This window comes from Centruroides vittatus, unplaced genomic scaffold (assembly GCF_030686945.1).
Source record: "Centruroides vittatus isolate TY-2023 unplaced genomic scaffold, ASM3068694v2 contig_799, whole genome shotgun sequence".
Classification (NCBI taxonomy): domain Eukaryota; kingdom Metazoa; phylum Arthropoda; class Arachnida; order Scorpiones; family Buthidae; genus Centruroides; species Centruroides vittatus.
The window spans coordinates 2,436,254-2,451,119 of record NW_027122516.1 but is presented as its reverse complement, the minus strand read 5'-3'; the positions used below and the strand labels follow the sequence as shown (position 1 = coordinate 2,451,119).

Below are 14,866 nucleotides of genomic sequence, written 5' to 3'. Positions count from 1 at the left end.
GCGATACTTCATGACAGAAACGAGCTTAAGCAATGGCAACCCAAATGCTAGAGTTGTTAAGTAGTCCTATGGTATTTTGTTTATAGCATTTTTTATATGGGTTGGCAACAAAAATTCTGTTTTTTAGAAATGTCTTATCAAATATGTATCTTCAAAAAAACTTAAAAGAAATTGTGTAATGCTAAGAATCTATAGTTTTACTACAGTTTTTAGAATAAAGCCTTCCTGTCACTAGATGGCAGTTGGATAAAATCTGGGACAATCACAGAACATTAAACATTAAACAGTATAATATTTCACACATAATATTAAATATATATTCATTTATATAAAATATATAGCACAATATTAGTACATTTTGGCTTTTATTTAATTGAACTGATATAAAGACTTTAAACTCTGTCCTGCAGACATAGGAGGATCTGTTGGGCATTGAGATTTTAAATGTTTTATTAAATGTAAATTATGCCTAGTGGCATAATTTTAAAAAGTATTAATTTTACAAGAGAAGTACCTTGGTTTTTGTCAATAATCCGTCCGAAAACAATGGTGAAATCCGAAACCGATGAAAATCGAGGCAATTATTTCCATATAAATCAATGTAATTAATCTGTTGTAGACACTCCAAAATACATACCAAAAACACATTTTATAGAGAATTAATATAGTATTAAATACTAAAAGCAATAAAAAATTAGCATAAAAGACTAATTAGCATAAAGATAAAAGCATTAAGATTAAAGCAATGGAATTGTTCAGCTAGACACGTGGGGTAATGTCTTGTCTTGTAGAAGCTAGTTGGACATGAGTTTCTGCCGATATCGCTCTGTGGTAAAGTGTAACTGGGCCCTATTCAGGCATTACAGATGTGGAGAAAACCCAGAAAACGTCACATGGCCAGCCTGCCCTGGCAAAGTGTGAACCCACAACCAAACTCCCAGTGTTCGTGGAATGGAACCATTGGCCAATGTTCACACAACGAGAAATAATGCCACACTGTGCTGGAAAACGTGTGGGTCACTCTTTGTTTTCACAAAATTAGCAACGAGGTCACTTGAGCATGGCGATGAAAACCGAGACAAATTTTTTGCAAAAAAAATCGACGCTAACCGAAGTCAACGAAAACCGAGGTATTACTGTATTTAAAAATTTTAATTGACTAACATTTGAATACAAGTTGATAACACAAATCTGATCTCTAATGGGAATCCAACAGAGATAGAAATATGCAATTTTAAAAGTAAACTATCTAAAAACATAAAAGTAAAGTATCTAAAGAGTTTATTTAAGTAAAAAAAGTAAACTCAGTTTTATTTAGTTATGCCACTATCAAAGCAAAGCAGTAATATAATTTTCATATTTGATATTTGATTGTGAATTAATAATTTTCATAATTTGAAGAACAAAAGATTTAATTCTTAATTGTATTAAAATTTAAATAATTAAATTTCAATCTTTTTGTTAGTTCATTTTATAAAGATATTGTTAAAAGTATAATATTATTGGCATTAAGGAATTTTTATGTTTATGTTTTATCTGCATAGCATATATGTTTACAGTTGTTTGTTACATTATTAATTTGTGAAGCCTTCATTAAACTAAATCATTTTATCATTTTGCAACACTCACTAATAATAATAACAAATTCATAGCCTATTGATGCAGCTCAACTTTATACTGCCTTCTATGGAACAATGGAAGACAATTTTTGCAGTGTAGTATACATATATTGCCCCAACCAATGATGAGATTAGCATCAACACAGTACACTTGAAGATCCCTTCATCAGAGACTCACTTAGCCTTATGATGATATAAGAGGATCTGCTACAGTTTTATCTTCCTTTGAACAACTTTCTACACAAAGGTAGATTGTCAAGTGACAAAAACCATCTGTCACCCCTCAGTTGCCAGCATCATAGAGAAGTGTGAATGTGAAATTTATAACTACTCTGTTATAAACACATATATAAACAGCCAGGCAGGGAGAAGGAACAGGAACCATCTTCTCTCTTCTTGCAATATGTCCTTAGTCTTTTGCATCAATTACACAGTACAGCAGGGCTTCTTAAACTTTTTTTATTCATGACCCCATTTATAATTGTGATTTTTTTCATGACCCAAAAAATATAAAATAAAGACATATAAATATTTTGTGATGATTTATTGATTAGGTAACAATATATATACATATGAAAAATATAGTTTTAGAATTTGTTTAAAACATACAAAAATATAAAATTAAAAATTGCACAAAAAGTTATAAAATTGTATTTATTATAGTTACAAAGATTATATACCCTATTTTTCATCAAACCTACATTTTTTTGCAATAACATAAATAAAAGAGAATATTGGGAAAAGCTGAAAAAGTAATTTCACATAAATATGTGGTGTTGAATGGCAGAAGAACATTTTCAAATTTTCAATATTTTGCATTAAAATCTCGCGACCCCAAGATTTCGCTAAGCGACCCATAGTTTAAGAAGCTCTGCAATAGAGCATTGATTATCTGACCCCCGATCAACCGTCACATCGGTTAACTGACCGCATTCTAGTCGGTAAATTCAAATGTTTGCTAGTGATGTGGCACTACAATATTTGGCTATGTCTTGGCTACTTTAATATTATTTTTGTTAAATTTTTGCATGCTTTAGCTGGCAACACTGACTCGACCATGAAAGGGAGGCCAGTATTTAAACGAGACTTAATTTTATTTAATGACGATATCCAGTTGCTGTTTTTAAAACGTGTGCGAGATTTAGCGGCAAAAAACGAGTGTCAGCTGTAAAGCAAAAGAAAATTTTGGACTTCTTTTTCTAATGTATAGGCCTACTTTATGTAAAATATGTAACCCGAATATATATATATATTTTTTTGTTTTATATTTTTCAATATACAGTACAGTACTGTATTTCTTTTGTGCAAAATAAAGAAATAATTTTTAACGATACAATAGCAATGATTATTATTTAAAAAAAAAAATTTGTTAGGCTTAACATCGATGAAAATTCAACGCGAAGCAGGTTAATAGCAATATACTAATATACTAATTACATGGGATATACTAATATACTATACTAATAATGTACTTTTTCATACTTTTCGGTCATCCGTTTTTTTCAGTTATCTGACCAACCCCAGTCCCCAATTGAGTCGGATAATCGATGCTCTGCTGCAATTGTTGCAATCTACCTGTCTCAATTGTTTACTCTATCACAATCTATTTAATCTTCCTTCCATACTGGCATTCCACTTTCAACTGTCCATATCTGAAGATGGCCCATTAATTGATATTTGAAATTACACTCAAACCTGTTTTTGTGCGGTCTTTTTTTGTGCAATTTGTTTCGTGCGGTACATGAATTTCAATCAAATTGGTATACTGCACAAAAAAAATTGCACAAATAAAAAAATCACACAAAAAAAGACTGCACAAAAACAGGTTTGAGTGTAGTTCTTATTTTTTCTTCTTTAAATTAATAATTTTTGATCGGTAGAAATTCTTTTTTTAAAGAAGAGACAGTTCTAAATCTTTTATTTTTTAATCTATTAAAAAAAAGTTCCTTATCCTTTACAAAATTTTCTATGTATGCATGTGTGTGCACACACGTGTTGGCATCTATTTTGCATTATATATCAAAACTGGATGAACATAAAATTTTGAAACTTGGCAGGATTATTTCTGTATATGAGGCATTGATGCTGTTAAATTTTAATGGTTAAAGATTGAGAGTGGTGAAATAAAAGGGGAATTGTGTCATATCTCAAGTAGGGGTTGGACTTAACAAAAATTTTACTGGTTATCTACAACTTTTATAAAAACTTGCCCCCTATCCTGAAAAAGAAGCCTTTTTCCTTTTTATAACAATTAATAATACACAAAGTTATTTTTAAATTAAATCTCATAACAGTAGTAGCATGCATGATTTTGACTTTGAGCTGGTGTCTTAGTGATTTTTAAACTGAAATATTTTTTTAAATAGAGAAATTTATCATAATTTAACAAAACTACTACTACTGAGATTTTATTATTATTAAATTTTATATTTTAGTATAACTAAAAATTATTGGACTTTCTGTTTAAGTTCCAAGAAAGTCAAGCAAGAGCTCCTGCCGGCTTTTTAATTTTGACATTTGACAATAATACATTTTATTAGTGAAGAAAAACAATTGCTGAAAATATTTTTTAAAAAATAACTTTGTGTTTTTCATATGAATTATATCTAACATTTAGTAAATTTGAAATCTGTAAGCTTTGGCTCGACAAAATTTTACAGTTTGCATTATAATTTTGATGAGTTTCTTAAATTTAAATTAAAAAGTATATTATTGAATGCAGATATAATTTTTTATTTAAAAAATTAAGCATTATGCATTCAAGTAGTTTTTAAGAATAAAAATTAGTCTATATATATAAAAACGAATGTATGGTTGTCTGTGTGTGTGTGTTTGTCCTTCATGCATTACCACACCGTTTATTCGATTGCCATGAAACTTTGGGAAGATGTTTAATACACTCCCGCAAAGGTTTCTGGCATATGTGAAGACCACCATTTCCCCGTTTCAAAAATATATTTATATATGGATTAAGGCTTTTATGTCCAACAGACCTAAGTTTGCTTTTCTGTGAGAATGGACTAAAGCAGATCATTTTCTATCTATCTATATAAATAAAATATAACGTTTGTTTGTTCCTACCGGTTCTTTGGAAATTTTGACACAACGTTGCATTCGCACGTGTTTTTATACAATATACATGTCGAAATCTCCCCTACTGGGGGGAGATGGACAGGATTAAGGCTTACCGTGAAGTACTCGGCTTCTATTATACTATTTGACATGTGGTTTTTTGCATTTTTGATTGAGTTTTAATAGGTTACGTCAACAGAATATACACTAAAAAGGGATTTTTCGATATTTTCTTGTGGGGGAGAGGGACAGGATTAAGGCTTACTGTGAAGAACTTGACTTTTATTATACTATTTTAGATGCGTTTTTGATTGCGTTTTAATAGGGTTCGTCAAGAGAATGTACACTAAGAAGGGATTTTTTGAAATTCCCCCCACGGGGAAAGTATTATACATTTATAATAGATACATTTTGAGCCACAACAATGCGTGGCCAGGTCAGCTAGTATTTGATAAATGATTATGCAATATATTAATATATTTTGTACACAAGTCTTTGTTATATATTACACAAAATTTATCATAAAATTAAAGTAGAATATGACTGTTGTATTTATGAAATAAGACAATTGTTAATGCATTATAATTAAGTTTTTGCTGAAATATATCATTTAAATATATATTATTAATAATTTGTTACTAAATTATATATATTTCTTTAACAGGAGGAAGCAGCTTATTGCTTATATAATAAAGCATTAGAATTGCAAAAGCAAGGAGATAAATTACAAGCTGAAGAAACATTCAAAGAACTGTTACAAACGCAATTTATTTCTAAGGTAATAATTTCTTTCGTTATGAAAGTAAATAGCATGATGATTGTAATTCTTTTTTTATAAATCGTAAATTGAGAAAAATTATTTTATAATATCTAAATAAATATAACACTGTATAATGTATATTGATAATGATAATGATACTGACAGCTATAAACAAACATATTTAAACCTGACAACTATATATTAAAGCCAAATGATTGTTGGATTATATCAGGCTATATTACTACTACTGTTATTAATTAAATTCTAGATTAATTAATGGCTTTAGGCACTGAATCATGTCCAGCTGATTCCATAAGTAATCGAGTATAGTTATATCTAAATTAATAAGTTCTAGAAGCTAGGATTGAATGAAGGTCCAGGTAGTGTTACTGGCAACATGACTACATGGTACATGGGAGTTGTGGGTTCGAGTCCCAATTTGGTCCAATTAATTTAATTATAATTATTAAATTTAGCAAGAGATGGCACCTAACGCCTGTCTCTAGCATTTAATTAGTAGTAATAGTAATATAGCTTGATATAATTCGGCAATTGTTTAGCTTTTATACTGACAGCCTTTACTTTTGAGAACCGGAATTCATTATTAAAGATGATACACCAGTCCTAGTAGTTCATTCTTCTCTCTAAAGGTACCACTACAAACAAACCTGAAAATGTTGGAGTACTAATGGCAGGATGTGTAACAGTTTCTATGCATGCAAATTTGCCTCTGTTAGTTTCCTGTCAATGGTTTAGGAAGAGACAGGGTTCTGTCTGTCTCTGAATGTGGACAAAGATACCAGTTAACTGTTTTGCTTGTGATCTTCTCTTCTGGTGGTCTGTTTGAAGTATCCAGAGCTTGCCTGTTGTGTAGGTAGTGATTATAAGCCACACTATTGACAATCAGACCACACTGTAATCATTTACAGCACATAAAATATGCTTTTCATAAATAAAAAATATATATAAATTAAGTTTTTATTAAAACCAATGTTTTTATTTTTTATATTCAAGAGTTTTATATGAAATATGATTCTTCTTAAAGGCAAGATGTGGCAAATTTTGAAATTGACCAAAGTAAATACTAGAGTAGAATGTGTGTAAATTATTTATAATGATAATATTATAAATATAAATATTATTCATATCAAACTTGAAATGATTGTAAACATGTAAAAATTCTAATCAAATTTAATATAATTTCTTAAAGTATTTTATTTAAAAATTATTTTAAATATTCAACCATTTGCAATCATTTTAAGCTGTAAAAAAAATCATTGCAATTTCTTTAAGAAAATTGAACAATTAATATTAAAAAAAATTTATATTTCATGATATAAAACATCACATAACCTCAAATACTTCAATTATATATTATGATCATAATGATTAAATTGTTTATTATTTTAAAAATTACATTCTGGGTAATATATGGAATTTTAAATAACTTAGGCTACCCCAAGAGAAGATGAAGATGGCCCACTCTCTCCAGCTCATACGCTCAAATATTTGGCATGTAAAAATATGGCTAGCATTGCAGCAGAAAGGGAGGATTATAACACTGCCATGGAATCTTATTTAGATGTAAGAAAATTAAAAAAATAGCTATTAATTTCTGTCTCGATTGTATTGAAATGATACATTTTGTGATTAAAACTTTTCAGGCTATCAATATTGATGCCACTGATGTTACTATATGGTACAAAATGGGACTAGTAGCATTGAAACTACATAATTATCCTCTAGCAAGATTATCTTTTGAAGAGGTAAAAATTTTATCATAATTCATTATTTGTTATTATTAGGAATAACCTGATACAGGTATAGTCTGAGTGTGCATCTAATCAGAAATGGTCATGTTTTTTATTTATACTTAAGAGTTTATTCATCACTTTATGCATACACTTCTGTTGTATGCATAAAGTGATGAATAACTTCTATTTATACACCACAACATCAGCAAGCTTTTATGCATACATTTCTATTGTATGTTTAGAAACCATTCGTTAACGAAACTACCCACTTTGTGATCTTTCTGCCATCTCTCTCTCATCTAGTTATCATTCTCTGAGATGAATTCCTATCTTATGCTTTGTAAATGCTCTAAAAATTGTTTTCTCAATTAAAATGCTTTTGACTCTTGAATTGAAACAATTCGACTGAGAGGGAATGATTGATTTATAGTGACGTCTTCATGATTTCTTACTCGACTAAATGCAACATAACTCAGTCCAACTGATCGTTCTTTTTTGCCTATATCAATTATCACGTCATGTGTTATTCCTTGTGATTTGTGTATTGTTATAGAGTGCGCTGTCTGAATTTGTAATTGTTTTCTTGAGCACTCTGATCCCAAATGCTTCTATTTTTTTACTACTGGAACAGTGCAACTTTATCAAAAAATATCTGTCCACTATAATTTTCGAATTCTGCCAGTACCATCTATCTCCAGCAAATTTTTAAGACAATTTGTCATGTTTTTTTATTATATCTTGAAAGTTGATCTACGACCTTGAAAAAGTATACTTGTATTATAGAAATGTTTAAAAATTAGTTTATAAACATATAATCATCTAGAATTTACATTTTATAGAAGATATTGTTAAAATAGAAAGGCATAAAAATATTTATGTTGTTTTTAATTTTTATATTTATATTTAAAATATAAAATTTTATATCAGATTATGTTTTGAATTTAACCTAAAATTCAGTTTAAAGGATAATGTTATGCAAACATTTTACAGAATATTTTTAAAAACTAATACAATAGAACCTCATAGAATCTAAATTAATGAGATTTTTACTCAAATGTATATAGTATGGTCTAAAAAGTACACTTTATTTAAAGTCATATTTTATTGTGCACTTTAAAAGTTGTTTGATAAACTTATACAATACAAAAATATGTTAATGGTTGCATTGTTCTTGTCATTACCAACATTTACCAACTTCAGCCTAAAAAAATAAACTAATTTTTGTTTGCGATTTCTTTTCTAACTGTTCCTTAATCATATCTTGATACATCTGTCTAAGAGTAAGGTAATAGCTTAAAGCCTAGATTAAATTGACAAACTCATTATTTTAAAAACTGCATAATGCAGAATTGTAGCCTGTATTAGCACAAATTTAAAATTAGCAAGACTTTGCTGTAGTTTTGAAACATACATACAATTAACATTGCTTTGTTTACAATGATTAAATTTTAATACAATCGAAATTGGTTAATTTGAAGTTCAAGGGGAGTGCAAAATAATTTGAATGATCCAAAATTCAAATTAAACAATTCATTAGTAATTATTAAGTAATAATGATATAGTAAAATTACTTCAGTTGTCACATTTTCTTGTCAAGCTTAATTCACACTGACAGCAAATCGCTAGTGAAAGTGAAAAAACAGAGTGAATAACACATCATGCATGCTATTATTTTCAGTAAATTTTACCGTTTTGTGAATTGCTTAGAAGTTTGAAACTGTTGAACTTTTTCGCTAGCAAAAAAAAAATTTCGCCACTTTTCACAGTGGCGTTTGTTGTCAGGTGTTCTTAGTAGTTTTTAAGATGGTTACAAAATTATCATACAACAGAAAATACATCAAAATTAATGAGATATTCTTGCAATTATCACTTTTTAAACAGTTTTCTCACCCAACATTGATTTTTTTTTTTAATGTATCTTTCATTTTTTATAACAAATATGTAATAGTGGTTAAAACAGAATGTCAAAAGTGTTTTGTTTTTACCAATGACTTTTGTTTCTTGCTTGTAAATGATTTGTTGCTCAAAATTGCAATTGTTTTTTACTTTTTGCAGTCTAGACCCGTTTTGCATTCTTTTTTTGCTTTTTGAATTTGCTTTTTGCTATTCGCTTAGTGTGAACTAAGCTTCTCCAGTTTCAAATTTCTAAACTTTAGTAATTTCTGAAATATGAGGATATTCTAGCTTTGAATTATTCGAAAATTAGAAAACAAATTTGAATTAAACAAGTAATTTTTACATTACATTTAATAGGAAACTCCAGGGGAATTTGTAAAATTCGAATTATCCAAATACTGTATTCAAATTAACCAAGTTTGAATTAATAAATTTTGACTGTGTTTATTTTTTGCAAGTTTGCTGTTAACATATTTGGATTCAATGCCATAAAAGCACCAATTTTCAATCTGGGGTTGTTTTAACTCCATTTGAAATGTTAGAATTGATTTGCCCCATGAGTGAGTCACAGAGTTCTTTAGCTGATATAAATGCCTTTTCTAAGCTGAAAACTGAATAAAAAAATTATTTTTAATCATTGGTTGAATAATGGAATATTGAGCTGTAATACTTTATTTAAGTCACTCTGTATTTGAAAATTTACCTTAAGCATGAATATACAAATTTAAAAAAGTTTTTTTTTTTTTTTTAATTTCAATTGCACAACAGTAATAATTTAATTTTCACACAAACAGTTTATAGATGATATTATAAAAATGTTAAGAGTTTATATTAATCATACATTTCTTTATTTTAAGGGACTTAAATGTAATCCAAAACATTGGCCTTGTTTGGATAATGTGATAACTGTTCTTTACGTTTTAAATGATTATGCTAGTAAGTAAAATTTTCGATTATTATATATTTTAGAAAATTGGATTCTCTCATATACATGTGTCCAAAACTTAAGGACAAACACACGATTTCTAGCGACAATATCTAGGAAAAATCACTTGGTGACACAATGCTGTGTATGCTGCATTGCAGTTCTATGTCGACGGAGGGTTTTTGCCTGGGTATTGGTAAGCACTTTCCATCCATTCTCCGCCTACTTCTAACTTCTATATACATCTTCTTCACCAAAGACTTATTTTTATTGCTTTGAATTGTAAAATCCTACAAATTATTGTGTTACACTGTGTTAGATGTCAAGTAATACAGTTCTTGCAAAATTTGTATGCATTATCTACATTTCTCTCTATTCAAGTACAAACATTATCTGTCCTTAAGTTTTGAACACGTACAGTATAACAAATAACAAATATCAAGAGCCTTTCACTGTTTTATTTGAGTGATGCTACATCATACCAATACCTGTAGTATGAGAAATGGAATATAATCAATGAGGAATAAGTAGCATTTGTATGCATGTGTTATGAACATATTCCATTGATGTATGATACACTTACTGAAGAACTAAAATGAAATAATAATAATATAAACTATGAAAAGAATGTGGCTTTTTAGCACTTTATTTTCATCAAAGTCAGTTTCAAACTGGCTTGAATACACACATTCCATAAAAATAAAAAATATGTCTGTGAATTATATTCATTTAGAATTAAAATTTGATTTCAATTAAAGTTGTTTTTTTGCTTTGAAAATATTGATATTTCTTACTTTTGTTTAAAATGTGACTGTAAAAATAAATAATTATTCTTCAGATTGTCTTTACTACATATCAATAGCATTAGAACGAGAATGCTCATATATTAAAGGATTAACTTTTCGAAATCAAATTTACGAGGAACACGATGGGCTTCGTTCATATTGTGAAGATTTTTTTAAAAAATGGTAAGATTTGTTTTCTACTGTCTTTGTTTAACTGACTTTTTTCTTTTATTTATCTTTTGTACTGAAAACATATGAAAATGTTTAACATTTGTTTATGTTTTGAACTTCAGATAATTTTTTTTTATTAATAATTAAAATTGTTTAAAAATTATATTTTATTGAATTAGATATTGCATTCACTAATTACTTTAATTTGAAACTATTTCAGTGATGAATCTATTTACAAAGCATCTTTTGATAAATCTGAAGGTCAAAAGGTATGTTTTGATAAATAAAAAGATAATTTAATTATAATAAAAATCCAAAATTTATTGAACTCCAAATATAAGAGAGTATTTTATTATTAATTTACTACTAATTTAAAGAAACTTTTTTTATTTTGTAATTTTGGCTCTTTATAATAAGAATAAAACTTAAAACAATACTTAACAATCATGTTGCATTTATTAACTGTTGTGTAACCATTTTATTTTGCTCAAGAATGCTAAATTCAACATAACATTTTTCAGTTATTGATGAACCAATTCATCTGCTTTTCTCAGTTTTACATTTTCAGATAAGAACATTTTTAGATTAATTGAGATTGAATTTATTTTTAAAAATTTTTATTTAAAAAAAGCAGCATATCAACATTATTATTAATTAATCAAAAGAATGTTCCTAACTTCTTGTAAGCTAATATGCAACATATGAATGTTGGAGATGTTATTTTTTTTTAAACACTACTATTTTTACTGTTTAGAAGCACTCAACAATCATAGATTTAATAAACATCAGAATATGTTTGTTTCTCCAAGTTATCAAGACAATCTTAGGGCACTGGGTATGTTTGGAGTTGAGATTTTTGTGTAAAAGTGCTCAAATCTTGCAATTCTTGGAAAGGTGTGTGGGTTCTCCTTTTAGAGATGATAAATGCCAAGACATGATGCTGTGCAAGGTAAAACCAGTTAGCTTGTGCATAAGTTTTCTAAAGATTTCCAAAGACATCAAGTGCATGAATTTGATATGAGAAGCATAAATATTTAGCACACTTGGAATCAATAATTATCACGGAAACAGTACAGTACAGTACTGTTCATATACTGTACTTCCATAATTAGAGTACATATGTATGTACGAGGGTGGTCTTTTTTTCAAGCTCCAATGGTCCATAAAACAAAGACAAGTGTAAATAACAAAATGAATTTATTACCAAAAGTTAGGTATAAACATGGTTACTTTTTGACATAATCGCTGTGAAGATCGAGGAATTTGTTGTATCAGTGGACGAGCTTTTCCATCCTCTTGTCATAGAATGTTGTCGCCAGTGAATTCAGATGGACCCTAATGTTGTTTTGAAGATCATCATTAGTCTCAAACCTCTGCCCTGCTAGCCACGTTTTCAGTTCAGGGAAAGAGGTGGAAGTTTTTGCCACCTTTAAACACCCAGCATATATTACCCCGATTTAGTAGAGTGACTTCCACCTCTTTTCTGAACAGAAAAAGTGGCTAGGAGGGCAGAGGTTCAAGATAATGACGATCTTCAAAACAACATTAGGGCCCATCTCAAGTTATTGGTGGCAACATTCTATGACAATGGGATGGAAAAGCTAATCCACAGATATGACAAATGCCTCAATCTTCATGGTGATTGTCGAAAAAGTAACCATGTTTGTACCTAACTTTTGGTAATGAATTCATTTTGTTATTGTCTTTTTTTATGGACCATCGAAGCTTGAAAAAAAAACAGCCTACGTATATGCAATAAAAGTATACAAAGCATTAAAAGTAAGAATAGCACATTTTTGTTTCATGCCAACCAAGGATAGGAATAGCCTGAAAAAATTGAAATGGCATGTTAAAGAATCATAAAAGGCAGATTTGTATAGTTTTACACAAGGATATGCAAAATTGTGTCTGGGGAATCAAAAAAAAAATCAGAAAATATTCCACCATCTGGTAAGGTGGCCATATTCTATAACCTGGCACCACATTGATCCCAACATGTCAATGGAATGTCACTGTATTAATATTTTGAAATGATCTATTTTTATAAATAAAGTTATGCTAGATTGCAATACTTCATTTTATTTTTCAAGTCCAGCATCTGTTTGATGAAACTGCAATGCAGTTACCAGACATTTTGATAGAGTATAATACATTTAGAGTGTATGTAGAGTTTAAAAATTCAGTAGAGCATCGATTATCCGACTCAATTGGGGACTGGGGTTGGTCGGATAACCGAAAAGTATGAAAAAATACATTATTAGTATAGTGTATTAGGTCTGGTTTAAATACTAGCCTCCCTTTCATGGTCGAGCCAGTGCTGCCAGCTAAAACATGCAAAAATTTAACAAAAATAATATTAAAGTAGCCAAGACATAACCAAATATTGTAGCGCCACATCATTAGCGGACATTTGAATTTGCCGACTAGAACATGGTCAGTTAACCAATAAGTCGGTTAATCGGGGGTCGGATAATCGATGCTCTACTGTACATTAATTTTTATAGAATTTTTTTTTATTCAGCTCAGTTTCGATATTTATCTACAGAATATGCATTATTTGTCATATATTTATACACTGTTAGTCTGTATTATAATTGGGCTGCAATTTTTCAAATTGCAGACCTATAAATTTCCACTGTTGTCCATCTGTCTATCCTTCATTAATCTTGAGAACAGAGTTAGATAGATGAAAATTGAGACTAGATATGGAAAGCTTACAGTGATTGTTATATTTCATGATTTATTTATTAACTTTCTGTAATTACTAGAATTATAAAATTGATTAATTACTGATGATACAAAATTACAACAAATTACAAAATAAATATAAGTTTAAATTTGATATACTTAATGTTAATTATTATAAAATATACTTATGTTCTAATTTGATATAAATTTACCTTTAAAATAAACATTGTCAAACGCCAGAATATAATATGAGGACTTTCTGGGAAACTGGCTCCTATTTAGGTGTTAGACACATGAAGAAAACCTGAAAAACTTCATGTGGCCAGCTCGTTAAGTGAACTGATACCAATTGACTATTTGTTTTCAGTGGTTTTATCGAATTGGCTACTGGTGGGCACTGCTTTTGTGTTTTTGGTACATCAAGCACTGTTTGAGGTTAACCGAGGGTAGGAGATGGAAGATGAATCCTATCTTCTCTACTTCTTAACGGCACAAGACCTTGAGGTTCGACCTCGGTTGTCGAAAGGATGATTAGGGCTCGAGCGGTTAACATATTTGGAAGTATTTATATCATCGAATCGAATTATTAAACCGCGTCTCGAGTGATTGGAGAGAGAGAGTTTACAAAACATCGCGAGTAGGATAAATACCTTAGTGATCCTGAGATTTGCACAAAGTCCGAGGAACGAGAGTTCGCTTGAAAATAAGAGTCAATGGACTGTAGATAGATGGGATGGACGGCTTCAACGGCGGGAGATGATAATCCACGGCACACACACACTTGACAGTTGTCGAAACTCTTTCTCTCTCTGCGTCATCGTTCGTTTTCCTTTTATTTCGGGATCTCGGGTTCGAGATTTTTGTGAAGTACGTCAAGGGTGGAAGTCCTTTTTGACCAATGGTGAATTACATGATATAATTATTTTTCAACAGTTAACTCATCTTCTACAAGGAAGTATTACCGTGAGAACGATGGTTTATGATTAATTTTTACGAGAAAATTTGTCGGTGTTTTTCCGTTTTTTTGTTTCTGTGTTTGATTTAACCCTAACTGTCGAAAATCGGTTGGTAAATAAAATAAAAAATTTAAATCGAATCTCGTTATTCTTATATTCGGGTCTTCACACACTGTGTAGTTTCACGAACAATAAATATTGTAAAGCAATTACTATATTTGACGGTAAATTTATTTATTC

General features: G+C 29.5%; 1 protein-coding gene across 1 annotated transcript in view; it reads left to right on the top strand.

The window, feature by feature from the left end:
- LOC136981891 (calcineurin-binding protein cabin-1-like) overlaps positions 1–14,866 on the top strand; it is a 55,200-nt gene that overhangs the window by 3,911 nt on the left and 36,423 nt on the right. Inside the window, exons 3-8 of the mRNA XM_067278266.1 lie at positions 5,356–5,469; positions 6,904–7,035; positions 7,116–7,217; positions 9,959–10,037; positions 10,865–10,994; positions 11,203–11,251. Of these exons, the coding sequence (XP_067134367.1) occupies positions 5,356–5,469; positions 6,904–7,035; positions 7,116–7,217; positions 9,959–10,037; positions 10,865–10,994; positions 11,203–11,251 (606 nt within the window). The remainder of the gene's footprint in view (positions 1–5,355; positions 5,470–6,903; positions 7,036–7,115; positions 7,218–9,958; positions 10,038–10,864; positions 10,995–11,202; positions 11,252–14,866) is intronic.